The following is a 23,596-nucleotide window of genomic DNA, read 5'->3' as shown; positions in this document are numbered from 1 at the left end:
ATTATACTGCATTTGCCATGCATCTGCCCAATCACCCAACCTGTCCAAATCGTACTGGAGTTTCTCTGCATCCTCCTCACAGCACACACGCCCACCCAGCTTTGTGTTGTCTGCAAATTTGGAGATATTACATCCAGTTCCCTTGTCTAGATCATTTATATTGTGAATAGCTGGGGTCCTGGTCTCTCTCCCTGCTCTTTAACTCCTCGGTCTCTGCGCTCAGTCTCCACCCAGGGCCACTCTCTCTGCTGCCGCCGGTGTGTCTGGGCCACTCTCGTTCAAGGGAGCCAAGCTGATCAGTAGGGATATCAGCACTTCCTTTGGATTAGAAGTTGAAGGTGAAAATATAGGAGGCAATTTGGAAGAGTCAGAAATATGTGAAACTTGTGTTTCAGTGAGATTCCATAGATGAAAATGAGAAGGCAGAAGATGAAAAGATCACAGATTCAGGGAGAGATCATGAATAGTGCAGATAAAGTGACAAGAGAATGCAACAGACTTGGCAGGTACAGTGTGATCAATTACCCTGGAATGAAATGGCGAATTGATAAAATTATATTATATTGTACAAAATAATCAAATACTCACAGGGTCCGAGAACCATCTGTTGGGAATATTTGGTCTTTGCTGTTCCACACATACAATTTTTCGCATATCTTCAAAGCTAGGGTCATTCGGAACCAGATCATAGAATGGAGGTTTATACTCTTCTGCAATACCTGCAAAGTGAGAAGAATTAAGCTACTAAGCACATGTAATTTGAATTACACAGTGTAAAACTATCCTAAATAAATGTTACAACCCAAAAAGGATCAAGATGGCTGATGTCAACACGTGCGATGCTCTGGGATCTCAAAGCAGGCGATGCACCCGGCCCTGGGGTTCTCAAGGCGGGCGATCCCCGGCCCCGGGGTTCTCACGGCGGGCGATCTCACCGGCCCCGGGGTTCTCAAGGCGGGCGATCCCCGGCCCCGGGGTTCTCAAGGCGGGCGATCCCCGGCCCCGGGGTTCTCAAGGCGGGCGATCTCACCGGCCCCGGGGTTCCCAAGGCGGGCGATCTCACCGGCCCCGGGGTTCTCAAGGCGGGCGATCCCCGGCCCCGGGGTTCTCAAGGCGGGTGATCTCACCGGCCCCGGGGTTCTCAAGGCGGGCGATCCCCGGCCCCGGGGTTCTCAAGGCGGGTGATCTCACCAGCCCCGGGGTTCTCAAGGCGGGCGATCTCACCGGCCCCGGGGTTCTCAAGGCGGGCGATCACCGGCCCCGGGGTTCTCAAGGCGGGCGATCTCACCGGCCCCGGGGTCCTCAAGGCGGGCGATTCCCGGCCCCGGGGTTCTCAAGGCGGGCGATCTCACTGGCCCCGGGGTTCTCAAGGCGGACGATCTCACCGGCCCCGGGGTTCTCAAGGCGAGCAATCACCGGCCCCGGGGTTCTCAAGGCGGGCGATCTCATCGGCCCCGGGGTTCTCAAGGCGGGCGATCTCACCGGCTCCGGGGTTCTCAAGGCGGGCGATCTCACCGGCCCCGGGGTTCTCAAGGCGGGCGATCTCCCCGGCCCCGGGGTTCTCAAGGCGGGCGATCACTGGTCCCGGGGTTCTCAAGGCGGGCGATCCCCGGCCCCGGGGTTCTCAAGGCGGGTGATCTCACCGGCCCCGGGGTTCTCAAGGCGGGCGATCTCACCGGCCCCGGGGTTCTCAAGGCGGATGATCTCACCGGCCCCGGGGTTCTCAAGGCGAGCAATCACCGGCCCCGGGGTTCTCAAGGCGGGCGATCTCACCGGCCCCGGGGTTCTCAAGGCGGACGATCTCACCGGCCCCGGGGTTCTCAAGGTGGGCGATCCCCGGCCCCGGGGATCTCAAGGCGGGCGATCTCACCGGCCCCGGGGTTCTCAAGGCGGATGATCTCACCGGCCCCGGGGTTCTCAAGGCGAGCAATCACCGGCCCCGGGGTTCTCAAGGCGGGCGATCCCTGGCACCGGGGTTCTCAAGGCGGGCGATCTCACCGGCCCCGGGGTTCTCAAGGCGGGCGATCTCCCCGGCCACGGGGTTCTCAAGGCGGGCGATCTCACCGGCCCCGGGGTTCTCAAGGCGGGCGATCTCACCGGCCCCGGGGTTCTCAAGGCGGACGATCTCACCGGCCCCGGGGTTCTCAAGGTGGGCGATCCCCGGCCCCGGGGATCTCAAGGCGGGCGATCTCACCGGCCCCGGGGTTCTCAAGGCGAGCGATCTCACCAGCCCCGGGGTTCTCAAGGCGGGCGATCTCACCGGCCCCGGGGTTCTCAAGGCGGGCGATCCCCGGCCCCGGGATTCTCAAGGCGGGCGATCTCACCGGCCCCGGGGTTCTCAAGGCGGGCGATCTCACCGGCCCCGGGGTTCCCAAGGCGGGCGATTCCCGGCCCCGGGGTTCTCAAGGCGGGCGATCCCCGGCCCCGGGGTTCTCAAGGCGGGCGATCTCACCGGCCCCGGGGTTCTCAAGGCGGGCGATCCCCGGCCCCGGGGTTCTCAAGGCGGGTGATCTCACCGGCCCCAAGACCAAGGAATGCCGCATTCAAAGTTGTGCCCATGAAATTTCTGCACCACTTCCTGTTACAGTAACGGTAAAGCAAAAACTTTGAATTCTTTTTAAATCTTTGTACTTTTAACTTTATAACAACTTATAAAGCATAATGTTGAAATGTTTGAACATTTGACTTGCATTTGGAAATCAAAATAATCCTGAATCGGTGGTCCTTAATCGCTCAGCTCATCTGCACCAGTTGGGTAAGTTCAAACAGATTTGGGATAAGGTACAGACTAGAGCTGTATATGGGATGCAGGGGTCCCAATTTGGTTGAGAGGGAATTCATCCTGTTTAAACAGCTCTTCTCATGAAATAGAGCACCAGCGCCAAGAGTTGTAGAAAAGTCCACAGTCCAGCCCCGTGTTATTCTCCAATGTTTTGTGAAGGGTCGAAGCCTGAAGCAGCATTTTGTGTTTTTTCTTAGGCCATTTTAAGAACTGCCCAAAGATTTTGGACCACAAAGTGATGTTGTGCGATATGCTCCTGATTTAAATGTATGGGCAACTGCTATGTGAAGAACAGATAGTTTCCCTAATGACTTAGTAGGTTTAATCATTGAGTAGCTGATCTGCTCAGCATGAATCATACAGACCCAAATTTGATTTGCATTCTGTGCCGAGTTGGCTGATCTCATCAGGGCTGAGGTAGGGATACAATAATTGAACTTGGGATAGGGAGAACATTGGGCCAGCATTTCAGCTCCTGACTCCAACTAGAAGTGCACAAGTGTGGACGCATAAGGATTGGGCTCCAGGATTCCCATCCCTGATCGCTATACAGTATTTTTACCTCACTTCTGTCCTGACCAATATTTATCCCTCAACCAACATCACTAAAACAGTTTATCTGGTCTTTATCACATTGCTGTTTATGGGACCTTGCTGTGTTTTCTACATTACAACAGTAACTGCACTTCGAAAGTAGTACATTGGGCTATAAAGCACTTTGGGACATCCAGAGGACATGAAAAGTGCTATATAAATGCAAGTCTTTCTTTTTCTGCACCCAGTCTTCAATTAAATGCCCAGCTATGCAGACTGCACATGTGCACATCAAGAGAGTACCTGTGTAGCCCTAGCTTTGCATTTGTGGATGCATATTCCAGAATTGACCTGCAAGACGGTTACTCAATGTCCAGAACTGCACCAATTGGGTCTCCTGGTGAGCAACTTACATTTATAGAACACCTTCCACATAATGAAACCTACTGGTGTGTGTTATTGGAGGAGTTGGGGACAGCAAACAGGAAGTGTGAAAGAAGGGAACAAAGGCGTAGGTTTTAAGGGGGCTTTTTGAAGGTTGGGAGGTAGGTTATCAAAGGGAATGGGTTTAGGAAGAGAATGCCGATGTGGTGGCTGAAATACCTACCAACAGTGGAGTTTATAGAATTGATTCCTGATTAAAGAACACTGGCTAGAAACAGCTTGCCAATAAGATTTTACAATATTGAGCAGGTTACTAAATATACTGCAATTCTGGGAACTATATAAAGGTTAAACATTAACAATTTTTAAACACACGATCATTTGATTTACTTAAGACATAAAATTATCATTTCAAGTAATTTACTTTTCGTTTCTTGGATTCAACTTGATTGAGATATCTGGCCTTGTAATAGAAAAAGATACTCGCAAAAGTAGTTGTTGTAATAATGCTCACCATTACTGAATGTTCTCCTAGTTACTTCCCACAATACAAGTCCAAATGCCCAGATGTCTACACGTTTGTAAGCATCAAAACAGTCAACTTGAATAGATTCCTCAAGTACTTCTGGCGCCATATATCGTTTTGTGCCCACTTTTGGATTATTCCCAACATCCAACTGATTGTTAGTTTGTGAATGCATCACTGCTAACCCTACAAAAAAAGATGTTGATTAATACAGCATTATCAGCCAAAAGTTTTTTTCTTCAAAAGTGAAGGCCGTGCAGGCCTTTAAGTACTCACCAAGATCAGCAATGCAACAATGCAGGTTCTTTTTTACTAAGATATTTTTGCTTTTCAGATCTCTGTGAGCAATTGCAGGTTTTCCCTCAGTTCCAAAAATTTCATTGTGGAGGTGCACCAGACCATTGGCTATAGATAAGGCAAAATTCAGGCAAACTACAGTGTCCACTGTATTTCGCTGTAGGTAGTCATAGAGTGAACCGTTCTCATGATAATGAGTGATGAGCCAAAGTTGGGTGCTAGAATTCCTTGACGTCATGTCTGACGCAATGAAACCTAAAAGTAGAAAATCAAAACGGATAATTATGACTGCGTTACAACACACACACAGTACTTCTCTAACTCTTGGAGAAAGGTGCAAGAGACACAGACACGGGGAGGGGGTGTTGCAATATTAATTAAGGAATCAATTACTGCTGTAAGGAGGGATGATATATTAGCGGGTTCCTCTAATGAGGCCATATGGGTAGAACTTAAAAACAAAAAGGGGGCAAGCACTTTGCTGGGAGTGTACTATAGGCCCCCAGTCAGGGGGAGATAGAGGAACAGATATGTAGGCAAATCTCAGAGAAGTGCGAAAATAATAGGGTAATAATAGTGGGGGATTTCAACTTCCCCAATATTAATTGGGATAGTCAGAGTGTGAAAGGCTTAGAGGGTGCAGAATTCTTAAAGTGCATCCAGGAGAGCTTTTTGAGCCAACATGTAGAAAGTCCTACAAGAGAGGGGGCGGTACTGGACCTAATTCTAGGGAATGTAGCCGGGCAAGTGGTGGAAGTGTCAGTAGGAGAGCATTTTGGCGACAGTGACCATAATTCGGTGAGATTTAAGGTGGTCATGGAAAAAGACAAAGACGGCCCGGAAATAAGGGTTCTAAATTGGGGGAAGGCCGATTTTAATATGATAAGGCAGGATCTGGCCAAAGTGGACTGGGAGCAGCTACTTATAGGAAAATCCACATCAAAGCAGTGGGAGACTTTCAGAAGGGAAATAGAGAGAGTACAACGCCAACATGTTCCTGTAAAGGTCAAGGGTGGGACCAACAAGCAAAGGGAACCTTGGATGACAAGGGATATACAAAAATGCATTAGGAAAAAAAGGGGGGCTTTTGGCAGTTACAAAAGACTAAAGACGGAGGAAGCCCTAGAGGAGTATAAAAAGTGCAGGGGCATACTTAAAAAAGAAATTAGGAGGGCGAGGAGGGGCCATGAAATAACACTGGCAAGCAAAATAAAGGAAAATCCTAAGATGTTTTATAAGTATATTAAGGGCAAGAGGATAACCAGGGAAAGGGTAGGGCCCATTAGGGACCAAAGTGGCAATCTGTGTGTAGAGCCAGATGATGTAGGCGGGGTTTTGAATGAATTTTTTGCATCTGTGTTCACTATGGAGAAAGACGATGTAGACATAGAAATCGGGCAAGGGGACTGTGACATACTTGAACATATTAGCATCGAGAGGGAGGAGGTACTAGCGGTTTTAGCAGGCCAAAAAGTGGATAAATCCCCAGGCCCGGACGAGATGTATCCCAGGCTGTTGTGTAAGGCAAGGGAGGAGATTGCAGGGGCTCTGACACAAATTTTCAGAACCTCTCTGGCCACAGGGGATGTACCAGAGGACTGGAGAACAGCTAACGTAGTACCATTATTCAAGAAGGGTAGCAGGGATAAACCAGGGAATTACAGGCCAGTGAGCCTAACATCTGTGGTAGGGAAATTATTGGAAAAAATTCTGAGGGACAAAATTAGTCTCCACTTGGAGAGGCAAGGATTAATCGGGGATAGTCAGCATGGCTTTGTCAAGGGTAAATCATGTCTGACCAATCTGATTGAATTTTTCGAGGTGGTGACTAGGTGTGTGGATGAGGGAAATGCTGTGGATGTGGTTTACATGGATTTCAGTAAAGCTTTTGACAAAGTCCCGCATAGGAGACTGGTCAAGAAGGTAAGAGCCCATGGGATCCAGGGTGCCTTGGCGTGTTGGATCCTAAACTGGCTGAGTGGCAGGAGGCAGAGGGTGATGGTCCAAGGTTGCTTTTGTGACTGGAAGCCTGTGTCCAGTGGGGTACCTCAGGGATCGGTGCTGGGACCCTTGCTGTTTGTGATCTACATAAATGATTTGGATGAGAATGTAAAAGGTATGATCAGTAAGTTCGCAGATGACACGAAAATTGGTGGGGTGGTAAATTGCGAGGAGGAAAGCCTCAGGCTACAGGACGATATAAACGGGTTGGTCAGATGGGCGGAAAAGTGGCAAATGGAATTTAACCCTGAAAAGTGCGAGGTGATGCATTTTGGACGGACAAATAAGGCAAGGGAATACACAATGAGTGGTAGGACCCTAGGAAGTACAGAGGGTCCTTGGTGTACATGTACATAGATCCCTGAAGGCAGCGGAATAGGTAGATAAGGTGGTTAAAAAGGCATATGGGATACTTGCCTTCATTAGCCGAGGCATAGAATATAAGAGCAGGGAGGTTATGATGGAGCTGTACAAAACGCTGGTGAGGCCACAGCTGGAGTACTGTGTGCAGTTCTGGTCGCCTCACTATAGGAAGGATGTGATTGCTTTGGAGAGGGTGCAGAGAAGATTCACCAGGATGTTACCTGGGATGGAGCGCCTCAGCTATGAAGAAAGACTAAACAGGCTGGGGTTGTTTTCCTTGGAGCAAAGAAGGCTGAGGGGGGACCTGATTGAGGTGTACAAAATGATGAGGGGCATAGATAGGGTAGATAAAGAGGAACTTTTCCCCTTAGTAGGGGGTCAATAACAAGGGGGCATAGATTCAAGGTAAGGGGCAGGAGGTTTAGAGGGGATTTGAGGAGGAACTTTTTCACCCAGAGGGTGGTTGGAATCTGGAACTCACTGCCTGAAAGGGTGGTAGAGGCAGGAACCCTCATAACATTCAAGAAGCATTTGGATGAGCACTTGAAATGCCATTGCATACAAGGCTATGGACCAAATGCTGGAAAATGGGATTAGACTGGACAGGGATTGATGGTCGGCGCAGACACGATGGGCCGAAGGGCCTCTTTCTGTGCTGTATGACTCTATGACACAGAAGTTGTTAAGGTACAACGAGGAATCTAAAGATACAAAAAGCGCGTGGACCAGTGCAGAGCACCTTATTTCACCCTGTGCTCACAGCACTGTAGTGCTGCCAAATAACTACACTTTGCCAAGCTGTGTTTTTTTTTAAAGTCTTTTCTTGCTTTCCTCATTGCTTTGTCTTTCCCCGATTTCTGCGTTAGTGTTAATTTGTGCTTTTTATGTGATTTTGTTTCTTTCGGGTAGATGTTGTTTAGTGATATGGTGGGGAAGGGAGCTGCTTAGGGGTGTAGGTCAAAGTTTTCATGCTTTGTGCATGGAAAATACAAATTGTAGGAGTTGGGGTTGCGTGAATATCATGTGCTGTGTACTGTGTTCTGCTGAACACCTGCAGTCCCATGATGATATTTCTTCAACTACAGCCTGAGCTTCGGACGATGATGTCCTAGTGGACCTTTTGTAGTGGGCAATGGCTACTAAAGTTTTGCCTTTGTATTACTGTATACAGAGTTGCCTTTATGTTTAATAGCACACCGTTGCTGTGATTGACCTTTCGATTTGTTGTTGTTGTGATGTGCATTGTGGCTCCGATTTTAATGACCAGCTGTAACACATGCACACTTGCCTCCGTCGTAAATAATACGCATGTGTTCAGGCCTCTCTCCAGAGTTGCTGCCTGACCTGAGTGCTGCGGAGTGTTTACAGCATTTTCTGTGTTTTTTTAAAAATGCAGGTAGCTACCCAAGAGGGTGTTCTTATAGGTTGTGGGCATGGTAGGCGTAATTTCTACATGAATAATCATCCACAGGAACATGCATCTCTCCTCCAGTTTTGTTTATTGCCTAACTTGCCTTACTGGATTTTACATGGGCTATAATGAAAACCAATTTGAATTCACACTTTGCATTAAATTAAATTAAAGGTTATATATAAATTATTTCTCAACAACTTACATTTATATGGTGCATTTAACGTTGCAAAATGTCCCAAGATGCTTAACAAGAGCGATTATCAATAAAAACATCTCTCCACAGATGCTGCCTGACCTGCTGAGTGTTTCCAGCATTTTCTGTTATTTCAGATTTCCAGCATTCGCAGTATTTTGCTATTGTATCAATAAAAACATTTTTGACAGAGCCACAGAAGGGGCTATCAGGACAGATGACCAAAAGCTTGGTCAAAGATGTAGGTTTTAAGGAGCATCTTAAAGGAGGAGAGGCATAGAGATGCTGAGGTTCAGGGAGGGAATTCCAGAGCTTAGGGCCAAGACAGCTGAAAGCACGGCTGCCAATGGTGCAGTGATTAAAATTGGGGATGCGCAAGAGGCCATAATTGGAGAGATCTTGAAGGCTTGTGGGGCTGGAGGAGGTTAGAGAGATAGGGAAGGATGAGGCCATGGAGGGATTTGCAAACAAGGATGAGGATTTTAAAATTGAGGTGTTGTTGGACCGGGAGCCAGTGAAGGTCAGCAAGCACAGGGGTGATTAATGAAAGAAACTTGCAGTGAGTTAAGATATGGGCAGCAGATTTTGGATGAGCTCCAGTTTATGGAGGGTGGAAGATGGGAGGCTAGCCACAAGAGCGTTGGAATAGTCAAGTCGAGAAGTAACAAAGGCATGGGTGAAGGTTTCAGCGGCAGATGAGCTGAGACAGGGGTGGAGTTGGGCGATGTTACAGAGTTGGAAGTCTTGGTGGTCGAGCAGACATGGGGTCAGAAGCTCATTTTGGGGTCAAACACAACACCAGGGTCGCGAACAGTCTGGCTCAGCTTCAGACAGTTGCCAGGGATGGAATTGGTGGCCATGGAACGGAGTTTGCGGCAGAGACCAAAGATAATGGCTTGCGTCTTCCCAATAATTAGTTGGAGGAAACTTCTGCTCATCCAATACTGGATGTTGGTCAAGAAATGCGACAAATCAGAGACATTGGAGGGATTCAGAGAGGTGGTGGTGAGACAGAGCAGAGTGTCGTTGGCCAACATGTGGAACCTGCACGTGTATATTCTCACCTAATATATTCTCGTGACGAAGAAGAACAGTATTATAAATTTCAGTCTCTCTAAACCAGGATTTCTCGTCTCTAGATGAGAAAATTTTCACAGCAACATTTTCGCCTTGCCACTGACCTCTCCAAACTTCTCCATAACGACCCTTTCCTGTTTTGGGAGGGAAAAAATGAATTTTTTTTTTAGTCGTCATAGAAATTTATAGCACGGAGGCCATTCGGCCCATCGTCTCTGTGCCGGCCGAAAAAAAGAGCTATCCAGCCTAATCCCACTTTCCAGCACTTGGTCCATAGCCTTGTAGGTTACGGTACTTCAAGTGCCTATCCAAGTACTTTTTAAATGCGATGAGGGTTTCTGCCTCGACCACCCTTTCAGGCAGTGAGTTCTAGATCCCCACCACCCTCTGGGTGAAAAACGTTCCCAACTCCTTCTACCATTACTTTAAATCTATACCCCCTGGTTATTGACCCTTCTGCTAAGGGAAATAGGTCCTCCTTATCCATGCCCCTCATAATTTTATACACCTCAATTAAGTCTCCCCTCAGCCTCCTTTGTTCCAAAGAAAACAAGCACAGCCTATCCAATCTTTCCTCATAGCTAAAATTCTCCAGTCCTGGCAACATCCTCATAAATCTCCTCTGTACCCTCTCTAGTGCAATCACATCTTTCCTGTAATGTGGTGACCAGAACTGTATGCAGTACTCTAGCTGAGGCCTAACTAGTGTTTTATATATTTCAAGCATAACCCCCATGCTCTTATATTCTATACCTTGGCCAATAAAGGAAAGTATCCTGTATGCCTTCTTAACCACCTTATCTACCTGTCCTGCTACCTTCAGGGATCTGTGGACATGCACTCCAAGGTCCCTCTGTTCCTCTACACTTCTCAGTATCCTACCATTTATTGTGTATTCCCTTGCCTCGTTAGCCCTCCCCAAATGTATTATCTCACTTCTATGGATTGAATTCCATTTGCCACTTTTCTGCCCACCAGACCAGTCCATTTATATCTTCCTGCAGTCTACAGCTTTCTTCCTCACTATCAACCACATGACTAATTTTTGCATCATCTGCAAACATCTTAATCATGTCCCCTACATTGAAGTGTAAATCATTGATATATACCACAAAAAGCAAGGGAGCTAGTACTGAGCCCTACGGAATCCCACTGGAAACAGCCTTACAGTCACAATGATATACCTATCAATTCGTCCAATAAAAAGCGACGAGTTAGGAACGTAACTAAAGGTTTTTATTGACTAAATAACAGAGCCCACCCTCGTGGGTGATCGGGTCCAACAAGGAGGAATACCAGCCAGTCGACTACCTTTATACCTGGGCAGGTAGGTGGAGCCATGGGCGGAGTCGGAGGTGGTCAGCCCAGGTATAACAGCGCGACAAGAGGCGACCTCGTATAGTGATACAACAGTGAGAACAGTGATAACAATACAACAGTGATAACTATAGTGTAACGATAGTGAACGATAAAAGTGGTTTACCACATTCACCCCTTGTTTAGGTTTGAGTCCGGCGGGGTGAAGTGTACTACCAGTTCTGGTATGTCAGTCTGTCCGGAGGCCTCGTAAGCCTCTCCGATCGTCGCAGCGGCGGTGCTGCATTATCCGGTGTTAATGCTGGTGTCTGCGTGGTCGGCGAAGGCTCGTGGGGTTCCGGCATGCCGTCTACCTGGGCTGGAATTGGGGGGGTGGTGGGGGGGGGGTAAAGGTGGTGTCTCCGGAGTGCCCGAGGGTGCGAGGTCTCGTAAGGAGACAGTGTCCTCCCGCCCGTCTGGGTAAGCCACGTAGGCGTACTGGGGGTTGGCGTGCAGGAGGTTCACCCTCTCGACCAGGGGGTCCGTTTTATGGGCCCTCACGTGCTTTCGCAGCAAGACGGGCCCCGGAGAGGTCAGCCAGGTTGGTAGAGTGGTTCCCGTAGTCGACTTCCTGGGGAAAACAAACATTCGTTCATGGGGGGTGGCGTTAACGGCAGTGCAAAGTAGTGACCGGATGGAGTGCAGCGCTGTCGGGAGGACTTCCTGCCAGCGGGAGGTTGGGAGGCCCTTAGACTTTAAGGCTAAGAGGACGGCCTTCCATACCGTCGCGTTCTCTCTTTCCACCTGGCCGTTCCCTCGGGGGTTGTAGCTGGTGGTCCTACTTGCTGCAATACCTCTCGCTAGTAGGAACTGACGGAGTTCCTCGCTCATGAAGGAGGAGCCCCGGTCACTATGTATATAGTTCGGGAACCCGAACAAGGCGAAGAGGTCGTTCAGGCACTTGATGACCGTGGTACTGGTCATGTCTGGGCAGGGGAAGGCAAAAGGGAAACGGGAGTACTCATCAACGATGTTGAGGAAGTACACATTGCGGTCAGATGATGGTAGAGGCCCCTTAAAGTCGATGCTCAGGCGCTCGAAGGGGCGGGTGGCCTTGATCAGGCTTGCTCTGTCCGGCCTATAGAAGTGCGGTTTGCACTCGGCGCAGGTCTGGCAGTTCCTGGTCATGGTCCTGACCTCCTCGATGGAGTAGGTCAGGTTGCGGGCCTTAATGAAATGGTAAAGTCTGGTGACCCCGGGGTGGCAGAGGTCGTTGTGGAGGGTCTGAAGTCTATCAATATGCGCGCTGGCGCATGTAATTCATGAAAGAGCATCAGGGGGTTCGTTCAGCTTACCTGGCCGGTACAAGATATCATAATCGTAGGTGGATAGCTCGATTCTCCACCTCAAGATCTTGTCATTCTTGATTTTGTCCCTCAGCTTGTTATTAAACATGAAAGCAACCGAACGTTGGTCGGTGAGGAGGGTAAATCGTTTCCCTGCCAGGTAATGCCTCCAGCGCCGTACCGCCTCCACAATTGCCTGGGCTTCCTTCTCGACCGACGAGTGTCGGATCTCGGGGCACTGTAGGGTCCTTGAGAAGAAGGCCACCGGCCTCCCCTCCTGGTTAAGGGTAGCGGCTAGGGCGAAGTCGGATGCATCGCTCTCCACTTGGAAGGGGATGGACTCATCCACTGCGTGCATTGTGGCCTTGGCTATGTCTCCCTTGATGAGGGAGAAGGCCGCGCATGCTTCCTCCGTGAGGGGGAAGGATGTGGACTTCATGAGGGGTCTGGCTTTGTCCGCATAATTGGGCACCCATTGGGCATAGTAGGCGAAGAGCCCCAGGGTTCTCTTAAGTGCCTTAGGGCAGTGGGGGAGGGGTAGCTCCATGAGGGGGCGCATTCTTTCGGGGTCGGGGCCGATGAGTCCGTTCTCTACCACACAGCCAAGGATGGCAAGGCGCGAGGTGTTAAACATGCATTTCTCCTTATTGTAGGTGAGGTTCAGCCGTTGGGCCGTACGGAGGAATTTCTCCAGATTCACGTCATGGTCCTGCCGGTCGCGGCCGCAGATGGTGACGTTATCTAGATAGGGGAATGTGGCCTGCAGTCCGTTCTGGTCAACCATCCGGTCCATCTCCCTTTGGAAGACCGAGACCCCGTTGGTGACCCTAAGGAAGTGGTATAGGCGCCCATTCGCCTCAAAGGCGGTGTACTGGCGGTCCTCGGGGTGGATCGGGAGTTGGTGGTAGGCCGACTTAAGGTCGATGGTCGAGAATACGCGGTATTGTGCAATCTGATTGACCATGTCAGATATGCGGGGAAGGGGGTATGCGACCAGCTGGGTGTATCTGTTTATGGTCTGGCTGTAGTCGATGACCAGGCGATTTTTATCGCCGGTCTTAACGACCACGACCTGGGCACGCCAGGGGCTGTTGCTCCCCTCGATAATGCCCTCTTTCAGGAGGCGCCGCACCTCAGAGCTAATGAAGGCTCTGTCCCCAGCGCTGTACCGCCTGCTCTTGGTAGCGACGGGTTTGCAGTCGGGGGTGAGGTTAGCGAACAGGGAAGGTGGCGGCACCTTGAGGGTGGATAGGCTGCAGGTGTTACGCGGTGGGCGGTTTAACATTCGCTGGTTGTCGACTGTGAGTGGGGGGAGGGGTCCACCGTATGCTAGGGTTACACTTTGGAGGTGGGATTGGAAGTCCAGCCCTAGTAGGACGGCAGCGCAGAGCTGGGGGAGGACGAGGAGTTTAAAATTTTTATACTCCGTACCCTTAACCGACAAGGTCACAACACAGTAGCCGCTAATGTCCGTGGCGTGGGACCTCGATGCCATCGAGATTCGGTTGCGCGTTGGCAGGACAGGGAGGGAGTAGTGGCTCACCGTGTCTGGGTGGATGAAGCTCTCCGTGCTTCCGCTGTCGAACAGGCAGGTCGTGGCGTGGCCGTTTACTTTGATGTCCATCATCGACTTGGACAGGTGGTGTGGGCGGGCTTGATCCAGAGTGATGGAGGAAAGTGTGTAGGTAAGCGAGTCGTTGTCGTCTGCGGGCGAGGCGGTCGTCGGGTCCGGGGGCCCGGTGGCAGTCGGGCGTGGTGGGTAAAATGGCGTCTCCCACGAGGTAGGACAAAATGGCTGAGAAGATGGCTGCCCCCATAACTCACATGAGGCACTATTGGGGTCGGTTGCCTTGATCAAAGATGGCCGCCCCCATGACTCACGTGTGGGGATGCTGGCCTCAGTTGCCTTGAAAGAAGATGGCCGCCCCCACAGTTCGCATGAGGCACTGCTGGCCTCTGAAGATCCGCTCCTGCAGGCCTTAGAGAAGTGGCCTTTCTTCCTGCAGGTTGAGCAGGTAGAGTTCCTGGCTGGGCAGCGCGACCTCGGGTGCTTCTCCTGGCCGCAAAAGAAGCAGCCGGCGGCCCGATCGCGGGTGCCCAATGTCGGAGCCGGTACCGGGGGTGGCGGTCCCGGTCGGGTCTGGGACGCCGACGCTGAGGTAGGTCCCGGGGGCGGCGCTGCGAAGGGTATTGCGGTAGGGGTCGGGCCCGAGTCCCAGGGTCGCGAGCAGTACCTGGAAAACGCCTCCTGGTCCTGATGGGCCACCTCTAGGGAGAGAGCGAGGGCTTCAGCTTTGTCCAGGTCGAGGTCTTTAGCTTCAAGCAGTCTTTGCCGTGAGTAGTCGGACCGTAGGCCTTTCACAAAGGCATCGCGGATATTATCTTCCGTATTTTCAACAGCCGTCACCGCTTTAAAGTCACAGTTCCTGCCGAGTGCTCTTAGCGCCCGTAAAAATTCAGCTACAGACTCTCCTGGCTGTTGCGGGCGGGATCTCAGGAGGTGCCTGGTGTACATGTAATTTACCGGGCTCCGGTACTGCTGTTTCAGTAGGTTGATAGCGGCCTCGTATGTAGTCGTGTCCTGGATGAGTGCGTATACTCTCGGGCTCGCTTGGGCGTTCAGAACTCTTAGTTTGGATCTCTGAGGGACGCCGGATTCTTCCAGGTAGGATTCGAAGCAGTCCAGCCAGTGTTTGAAGTTGAGGGCTGAGTTTGCTGCCTGTGGGTTTAGATCCAGGTACGGTGGTTTGAGGGCTTGCAGCCAAGCCGGCTGGTGTAGCCCGGTGTCTGAAAGCTGCTGTGGCTGTGCTTCTGGGAGGGCTTCTGGCTGGCCAGTAGTAGACATCTTTAAAATTTAGTCAATAAAATTGATATACCTATCAATTCGTCCAATAAAAAGCGACGAGTTAGGAACGTAACTAAAGGTTTTTATTGACTAAATAACAGAGCCCACCCTCGTGGGTGATCGGGTCCAACAAGGAGGAATACCAGCCAGTCGACTACCTTTATACCTGGGCAGGTAGGTGGAGCCATGGGCGGAGTCGGAGGTGGTCAGCCCAGGTATAACAGCGCGACAAGAGGCGACCTCGTATAGTGATACAACAGTGAGAACAGTGATAACAATACAACAGTGATAACTATAGTGTAACGATAGTGAACGATAAAAGTGGTTTACCACACACAAAAACACCAGTCGTCCATTACCCTTTGCTCCTGCCACTGAGCCAATTTTGGATCCAACTTGCCACTTTCCTGCAGATCCCATGGGCTTATACTTTTCTGACCAACTTGCCATGTGCGACCTTGTCAAAAACCTTGCTAAAATCCACGTAGACTACATCAAAGGCACTACCCCTTATCGACCCTCCTTGCTATCTCTTCAAAAAATTCAATCAAGTCCTTTGACATTTAGTTTGTGTTGGAGTAGGAAACATTTCTTCCTTTTTTGAGCTTCTTAGACTGAACCAAGAATTCTAAGGTGAAGATGTTAAAACAAAAAAATTACAGTAACATTCAGTTTTACTTAGAAATATTGCAAACTTAGCAATTTACCACACATTTTTCTTGGTCTCAGCTAGGCTCAATTACCCTGGTATCTGAATTAACTGAATTGAAGGGAACCACCCTCTTCTCCCCTGCCCCCCCCCACCCAAACCAAATAGATAATGAAACTGACAGATAGTAACAAGCCCCCAAGCTCAGGTCTTAAATGTACGATGCCACAAAACACTATGGGAATGGAGAATAGAATATAAACATAAACTGAATTTCTTTTATTCTTTTTTCTTTATTGCTATGTCAGACAGCAGAGGATTGGTGTAAGTGGCTGTACAAAGAGAGAGAATCTCAAAGCTTAATCCCATGAAACATCTAGCGGATGATCAGATCAGCAGATGTTGGGTAAGGTAAATAAGATTAACATGTTTAGATAGATAGGATAGAGCAAGTGCATAATGGATACAAGGCAGGGGAGCTCTAACTTTTATTTAATAAAAGGAACAAGCAAACTGGTGTCCCCAGGTACTTGTATTTTGGCAGTTCCCCAAATCTGACAGCGCTATTTTACAATACCTATAACGTTTACACCTATTCTACTACACCCAAGCCTGTTGCACCTTTTTTAAAATATTTGTTCCTGGGATGTGGGCATCGCTGGCAAAGCCAGCATTTATTGCCTATCCCTAATTGCCCTTGAGAAGGTGGTGGTGAGCCGCCTTCTTGAACCGCTGCAGTCTGTGTGGTAAAGGTACTCCCACAATGCTGTAGGGAGTTCCAGGATTTTGACGCAGCGATGATGAAGGAATGGTGATATATTTCCAAGTCAGGATGGTGTGGGAGTTGGAGGGGAACTTGGAGGTGATGGTGTTCCCAGTTGTGGAGGGAGTGAATGTTTAAGGTGGTGGATGGGGTGCCAATCAAGCGGACTGCTTTGTCCTGGATGGTGTCGAGCTTCTTGAGTGTTGTTGGAGCTGCACTTATTCAGGTAAGTGGAGAGTATTCCATCACACTCCTGGCTTGTAGATGGTGGAAAGGCTTTGGGGAGTCAGGAGGTGAGACACTTGCCGCAGAATACCCAGCCTCTGACCTAGTCTTGTAGCCACAGTATTTATGTGGCTGGTCCAGTTAAGTTTCTGGTCAATGGTGACCCCCAGGATGTTGTTGATGGGGGATTTGGTGATGGTAATGCCGTTGAATGTCATGGGGCGGTGGTTAGACTCTCGCTTGTTGGAGATAGTCATTGCCTGGCACTTGTGAGGCGCGAATGTTACTTTATCACTTATTAACCCAAGCCTGAATGTCGTCCAGGTCTTGCTGCATGCGGGCATAGATTGCTTCATTATCTGAGGAGTTGAGAATGGGACTGAACATTAGTGAACATCCCCACGTCTGTCCTTATGATGGAGGGAAGGTCATTGCTGAAGCAGCTGAAGATGGTTGGGCCTAGGACACTGCCCGGAGGAACTCCTGCAGCAATGTCCTGGGACTGTGATGATAGGCCTCCAACAACCACAACCGTCTTCCTTTGTGCTAGGTATGACTCCAGCCAGTGGAGTGTTTTCCCCGATTCCCATTGACTTCAGTTTTACTGGGGCTCCTTGATGCCACACTCGATCAAATGCTGCCTTGATGTCAAGGTCAGTCACTCTCACCTCACTTCTGGAATTCAGCTCTTTTGTCCATGTTGGACCAAGGCTGTAATGATGCCTGGAGTGGTCCTGGTGGAACCCAAACTGAGCATCAGTGAGGTTATTGCTGAGTAAGTGGCACTTGATAGCACTGTCGACAACACCTTCCATCACTTTGCTGATGATTGAGAGTAGACTGATGGGGCAGTAATTGGCCGAATTGGATTTGATTTGTCCTGCTTTTTGTGGACAGGGCAGTTTTCCATATTGTCGGGTAGATGCCAGTGTTGTAGCTCTACTGGAACAGCTTGGCTAGATGCGTGGCTATTTCTGGAGCACAAGTCTTCAGCACGACAGCCAGGATGTTGTCGGGGCACATAGCCTTTGCTGTATCCATTGCGCTCAGCCATTTCTTGATATCACGTGGAGTGAATCGAATTGGCTGAAGACTGGCTGCTGTGATGGTGGGAACCTCAGGAGGAGGTCAATATGGATCATCTACTCGGCACTTCTGGCTGAAGATGGTTGCAAACGCTTCAGCCTTGTCTTTTACACTCGTGTGCTGGGCGCCTCCATCATTGAGGATGGGGATGTTCATGAAGCTTCCTCCTCCCGTTAGTTGTTTAATTGTTCACCACCATTCACGACTGGATGTGGCAGGACTGCAGAGCTTTGATCTGATCCGTTGGTTGTGGAATCGCTTAGCTCTATCTATAGCATGCTGCTTAGCATGCATGTAGTACTGTGTTGCAGCATCCCCAGGTTGACACCTAATTTTTAGGTATGCTTGACGCTGCTCCTGGCATGCTCTTCTATACCAAACCTAGACCTGTTACACACACACTGATACACAAACTTGTTACAGCTACATACCACATCTAAACATGTTATACGTATTCTACCATATCTAAATCTGTTCCTCTAACAATTAATGTTTCTCTAAAGCTTCTGAACTGGATTTCTGCTCTGGAACATTTCACCCTGTTTCACATGACACTGTGCTTGTTTAGTGTTGTTAACCATTCACCTGCACCGTGTAAGATTTGTTTTGGACATGTGGCCGACTTTTTAACCATTAACACTGTCTTGATTACTTTGACACAGTTGAATCAGGAATTTGCAACTTCTGGCTTTACAAATGTTTTGCATTGGGTAACTGGTGTCATCCTTCGCTTTGACTGTATATTTCCATTACAGTTTTCACAATTCACTATAGATTTTTGTCTTTCTTACTGTGTTTTCTGATACCAGGCCCTTCCAGGATTCATGTTTTGGGGATATACAGGAGAAAGGTTTCCACGACACCTTTGTTTATTTTCAGATTTTACTTTTAGTGCATTACAGACTTCCCTAAAAAGTACGCTGTTAAAATATTTACATTTCTAGCTTTATTATTTTAGCTTTTGAGCAAACCTTGCAGTTTTACTTACTCAATTGCTCTACCCACAAGACTCTTTAGTACTGAGGCAAGGAGGCCTTAGTGTACATAATTGTCTGCTAGGTGTTTTTCTGTACTGTCTGGATTGCATCATTTTGCTTTCCAATGTGCTAAAAGTTTTTTCATGTAAACACCTATTTCCCCTTCCAATTTGATATTTTTGGACTTATTCTCATTAGACAAAAATTTTCTAGGCGGTTGACATGCTAAACTAAAATCAGACATTTGTGCAAACATTTAAGCTGTACATTTGGCCACCTTATGGTGAAAACCTTAACCTTCAGACACTTGGCTTGTTCAGGAAAATTCCTGCCTCCCCAGGGCGACCAGTTTTGCAAGCTTCAGCTGACCTACTGTAATATTAACCCTATACAACTAAAATAGAGTCATAACGGCACAGAAGGAGGCCATTCAGCCAATCGAGTCCGTGCTGGCTCTCTGCAGAGCAATCCAGTCAGTCCCATTCCCCTGCTCTATCCCCGTAGCCCTGCAAGTTTATTTCCCTCAAGTGACTATCCAGTCTCCCCTTGAAAACATTAAGTGTCTCCACTTCCACCACTTCCATCAACAGCGAGTTCCAGGTCCTCACCACTCACTGTGTAAAAAAGTTTTTCCTCACGTCCCCCTTGTATCTCTTGCCCAAAACCTTAAATCTGTGTCCCCTAGTCCTTGTACCATTAACTAGTGGGAACAGCCTTTCCCCGTCTAGCCTATCCAAACCCGTCATAATCTTGTACACTGCTATCAAATCACCCTCAACCTCCTTTGTTCTAATGAAAACAAATCCAGCTTCTCCAACCTGTCCTTCTAGCTAAGATCCCCCATCCTTGGAACCATTCTGGTAAATCTCCTCTGCACCCTCTCAAGGGCCTTCACATCCTTCCTAAAGTGTGGTGACCAGAACTGAATGCAATACTCCAGTTGTGGCCTAACCAGTGCTTTATAAAGGTTCAACATAACTTCTCTACTTTTGTACTCAATACCTCTATTTATGAAGCCCAAGATCCCATACGCTTTGTTAACCACTCTCTCAATACGTCCTGCCACCTTCAGGGACCTATGCACATTAACTCCCAGGTCCCTCTGTCCCTGCACACTCTTCAAAACTGTGCCATTAAGGTATATTGCCTCTCCCTGTTCCTTCTGCCAAAATGCATCACCTCACACTTCTCTGTATTAAATTTCATCTGCCACTTTTCTGCCCATTCTGCTAGCCTTTCTATGTCCTGTTGCAGTCGATTGATATCATCACTGTTTACCGCACCCCCAAGTTTGGTGTCATCGGCAAATTTAGAAATTCTACTCTGTATTCCAATATTCAGGTCATTTATATGTCAAAATAAGCAGTGGCCCCAGCACTGACCCTTGGGGAACACCACTGTCTACCATTCTCCAGTCTGAAAAACAGCCATTTACCACAACTCGTCGTTTTCTGTCCTTAAGCCAATTCCTTATCCAAGCTGCCACTGACCTACCTATTCCATGAGCCTCAATTTTGTTAACCAGCCTTCTATGTGTTACTTTGTCAAACGCCTTCCATGTAGACAACATCCATTGCATTCCCTTCATCAATCCTCTGTTACTTCATCAAAAAATTCAATTAGATTAGTCAAACACATCCTGCCTTTTACAAACCCGTATTGACTCTCCTTAATTAGCTTAAACCTCTCCAAATGCCCGTTAATGTTTTCCTTGATTATTGTTTCTAAAACTTTACTCACCACTGATGTTAAACTGACAGGCCTGTAGTTACTGGGATTGTCCCTTACACCCTTTCTTGAACAATGGTGTCACATTTGCCACTTTCCAATCCTCAGGCACCTCCCCCACATCTAGGGAAGATTGGAAAATTATGGCAAGCCCTTTTGCTATCTCCTCCCCCAATTCCCTTAGCAACCTGGGATGCAAGCCATCAGAATCAGGCGACTTGTCCACTCTAAGCATACCCAGACTTTCTAGTACATCCTGTCTATCAATTTTCACCCCTTCCATTGCTTCTACCTTTTCTACTTCTACCGATATTTTGTCAGCATCCACCTCCTTAGTAAACACCGATACAAAGTACTCATTGAGTATTCTAGCCTTGCCCTGTGCCTCTAAGCATATATCACCACCTTTGTCTCTAATACGCCCCACCCCGCCTCTTACTACCCGCTTGCTGTTTACATGCCGGTAGAAGACTTTTGGGTTTCCTTTTTGTTAACCGCCATTCTACTCTCATATTCTCTCTTTGCCAATCTTATTTTCAACTTCACTTAATGTATTTGGTCTGGTTCTCCCTTGAAGAATTCACCTGACATGCATCATACACCCTCTTTTTTTGTTCCATCATCTTCTCTATCTCCCTCATCATCCAAGGAGCCCTTGCTTTGGTTCTCTTACCCTTCCCTCTTGTTGGAATGTACCTAGCCTGTACTTGGAACATCTCCTCCTTAAAGATCACCCATTGTTCTGTTACAGTTTTTCCTGTTAGTCTTTGGTTCCATTTTACCCTGGCTAGATCCTTTCACATCCCACTGAAGTTAGCCCTATTCCAGTTTAGAAGTTCCACTCTAGATTGTTCCTTGTTCCTCTCCATTGCTAATCTAAATCTTATGATATGATCATTCGTACCCAAGTGTTCTCCCACAGACACTTGGTCGACCTGGCCCACCTCATTCCCCAGCACCAGATCCAGCAATGGCTCCTTCCTAGTTGGGCTAAGAACATACTGGTCAAGGAAAGTCTCCTGAACACATTTCAGAAATTCCTCCCCCTCCTTTCCCTTTACCTTAGCATTATCCCAATCGATATTTGGGTAATTAAAGTCCAATATGACAACTCTAGAGCTCTTGCATATCTCTGCGATTTCCCTGCAGGTTTGCTCCTCTACCTCCCTCTCACTATTTGGAGGCCTATAGAAAACCCCCAATAGCGTGATCATACCCTTTTTGCTCCTCAACTCTAACCAAATGGATTCTGTCCTTGTCCCCTCAAGAACATCCTCCCTTTCCAACACTACAACGTCTTCCTTAATCAACACTGCCACTCCACCTCCCTTTTTTCCTTCCCTTTCTTTTCTGAACACCTTGTACCCTTGAATATTAAGTGCCCAGTCCTCACCGTTTTTAAGCCACGTTTCCGTTATTGCCACATCATATTGCCAGAGCTAATTGTGCTTGTAGCTCACCAACCTTATTCACCACACTTTGTGTGTTTACGTACATGCATTCTAAACTCATTTTTGAATTTTTTGTAGTCTTTCTTAGTCTGCTCCTATCTAATATGGTACTACTACCGCCTCTAGTACTACCTTCGCCAGTACTATCCAACACACTCACTCTTATGCACCTTATTCCTCTTTTCTACTCCTATATGCTGGTGCCCATCCCCCTGCCAAGCTAGTTTAAACCCTCTCCAACAGCACTAACAAACCTTCCCGTGAGAATATTGGTCCCGGCTCTGTTGAGGTGTAACCCGTCCGGCTTGTACAGGTCCCACCTTCCCCAGAAATGGTCCCAATGCCAAAGGAATCTAAATCCCTCCCACCTGCACCATTTCTCCAGCCACGCATTCATCTGTTCTATCCTCTTATTCCTGTACTCACTAGCACATGGCACCGGGAGTAATTCGGAGATTACTACCTTTGAGGCCCTGCTTTTTAATCTCTCTCCTAGCTCCCTAAACTTTGCCTGCAGGACCTCATCCCTCTTTCTGCCTATGTCGTTGGTACCGATATGGTCAACGACCTCTGGTTGTTCCCCCTCAAGAGTGTCCTGCAGCCGCTCAGTGACATCCTTGACCCTGGCACCAGGGAGGCAACATACCATCCTGGAGTCACGTTTACGGCCATAGAAATGCCTGTCTGTTTCCCTAACTATCGAATCTCCTACAACTATTGCTCTTCCACTCTTTTTCCTCGTCCCCTGTGCAGCTGAGCCACCCGTGGTGCCGTGGACTTGGCTCTGGCTGCACTCCCCAGAGGAACCATCGCCCTCACCAGTACTCAGAACAGAATACTGGTTGGAGAGCACGATGCACTCCGGGGTCTCCTGCACTACCTGCCTGGTCCTCCTCTTCTGTCTGGCGGTCACCCATTCCCTCTCTGCCTGCATACTCTTAAGCTGCGGGGTGACCATCTCTAGAAACGTGCTATCCACGTAACTCTCAGCCTCGCGGATGCACCGCAGGTGACTCCAGCCGCCGCTCAAGGTCTGAAACACTAAAAACAAATAAAAGTAATTTGTTTTTAAAGAAATGCCAATTTAATTCAACCAATTATGTCTTTTTAAACCTTGTATTGTATTTCTCTCTAGACTTTTATTTTAATTTCACTATTTTGCTACTTTGTTAAATTAAAAATTGTTCACTCTCCCTTTTTCTTCAGCCTTCCTACTCCCACAACCCATTTTGGAAGTGGCGGCTTAAAAAAGGGCATCTGAATAGCTACAAAGACAGCTTTCTCATCAGTCGAATGCCCATGATGTGAAGACTGACAGTGTTGTACTGTCAAGTCAATCGGATGAAATGGTCTGCCGACGAACAAGTATTTCATTGGCAATCTCCAAAAGAACAATGCATCCAACCATCTTGCTAAGAGCAGATTCTAGCGAATAAATTGAAATGTCCGCATTCTTGCTTACTTGGTGGCCATGGTCAAATCGCATATTTCGAGTAAATATGGCTGAGGTTTTGAATTGTTTTACCCACCTACACATTCCACCAAGGTGATCTGTCTGGCAACTGTGCGTTGTACCAAAAACGGCAAACCTGACCCACTGCCTGATGTACAAGAGTGATCAAGCAAATCCTAAGAATAAAGAACATGAAACATCATAAA

At 48.3% G+C, this 23,596-nt stretch overlaps 1 protein-coding gene and 1 long non-coding RNA gene across 7 annotated transcripts in view; one reads left to right on the top strand and one right to left on the bottom strand.

Annotated features, from left to right (window-relative positions):
- Positions 1 to 23,596, bottom strand: part of LOC147115084 (activin receptor type-1-like) — a 268,348-nt gene that overhangs the window by 6,252 nt on the left and 238,500 nt on the right. For all 6 annotated transcript variants that reach the window (XM_085993344.1, XM_085993342.1, XM_085993347.1 and 3 more), the window contains 5 exons: positions 23,467 to 23,566; positions 9,559 to 9,705; positions 4,503 to 4,778; positions 4,215 to 4,412; positions 589 to 719 (listed from right to left, as the gene is read on the bottom strand). In XM_085993344.1, coding sequence (XP_085849470.1) covers positions 589 to 719; positions 4,215 to 4,412; positions 4,503 to 4,778; positions 9,559 to 9,705; positions 23,467 to 23,566 — 852 coding nt within the window. The remainder of the gene's footprint in view (positions 1 to 588; positions 720 to 4,214; positions 4,413 to 4,502; positions 4,779 to 9,558; positions 9,706 to 23,466; positions 23,567 to 23,596) is intronic.
- LOC147115085 (uncharacterized) overlaps positions 1 to 23,596 on the top strand; it is a 28,000-nt gene extending 4,404 nt beyond the window's left edge. The window contains exons 2-4 of the long non-coding RNA XR_015079047.1: positions 396 to 506; positions 16,016 to 16,113; positions 23,144 to 23,596. This is a non-coding gene — a long non-coding RNA (uncharacterized LOC147115085). The remainder of the gene's footprint in view (positions 1 to 395; positions 507 to 16,015; positions 16,114 to 23,143) is intronic.

Source organism: Somniosus microcephalus, chromosome 7, assembly GCF_052327205.1.
Source record: "Somniosus microcephalus isolate GS21.2 chromosome 7, FLI_Smic_1.0, whole genome shotgun sequence".
NCBI classification, from domain to species: Eukaryota; Metazoa; Chordata; class Chondrichthyes; order Squaliformes; family Somniosidae; genus Somniosus; species Somniosus microcephalus.
The sequence above is the reverse complement of the archived record's forward strand: the minus strand, read 5'-3'. Positions and strand labels throughout refer to the sequence as shown.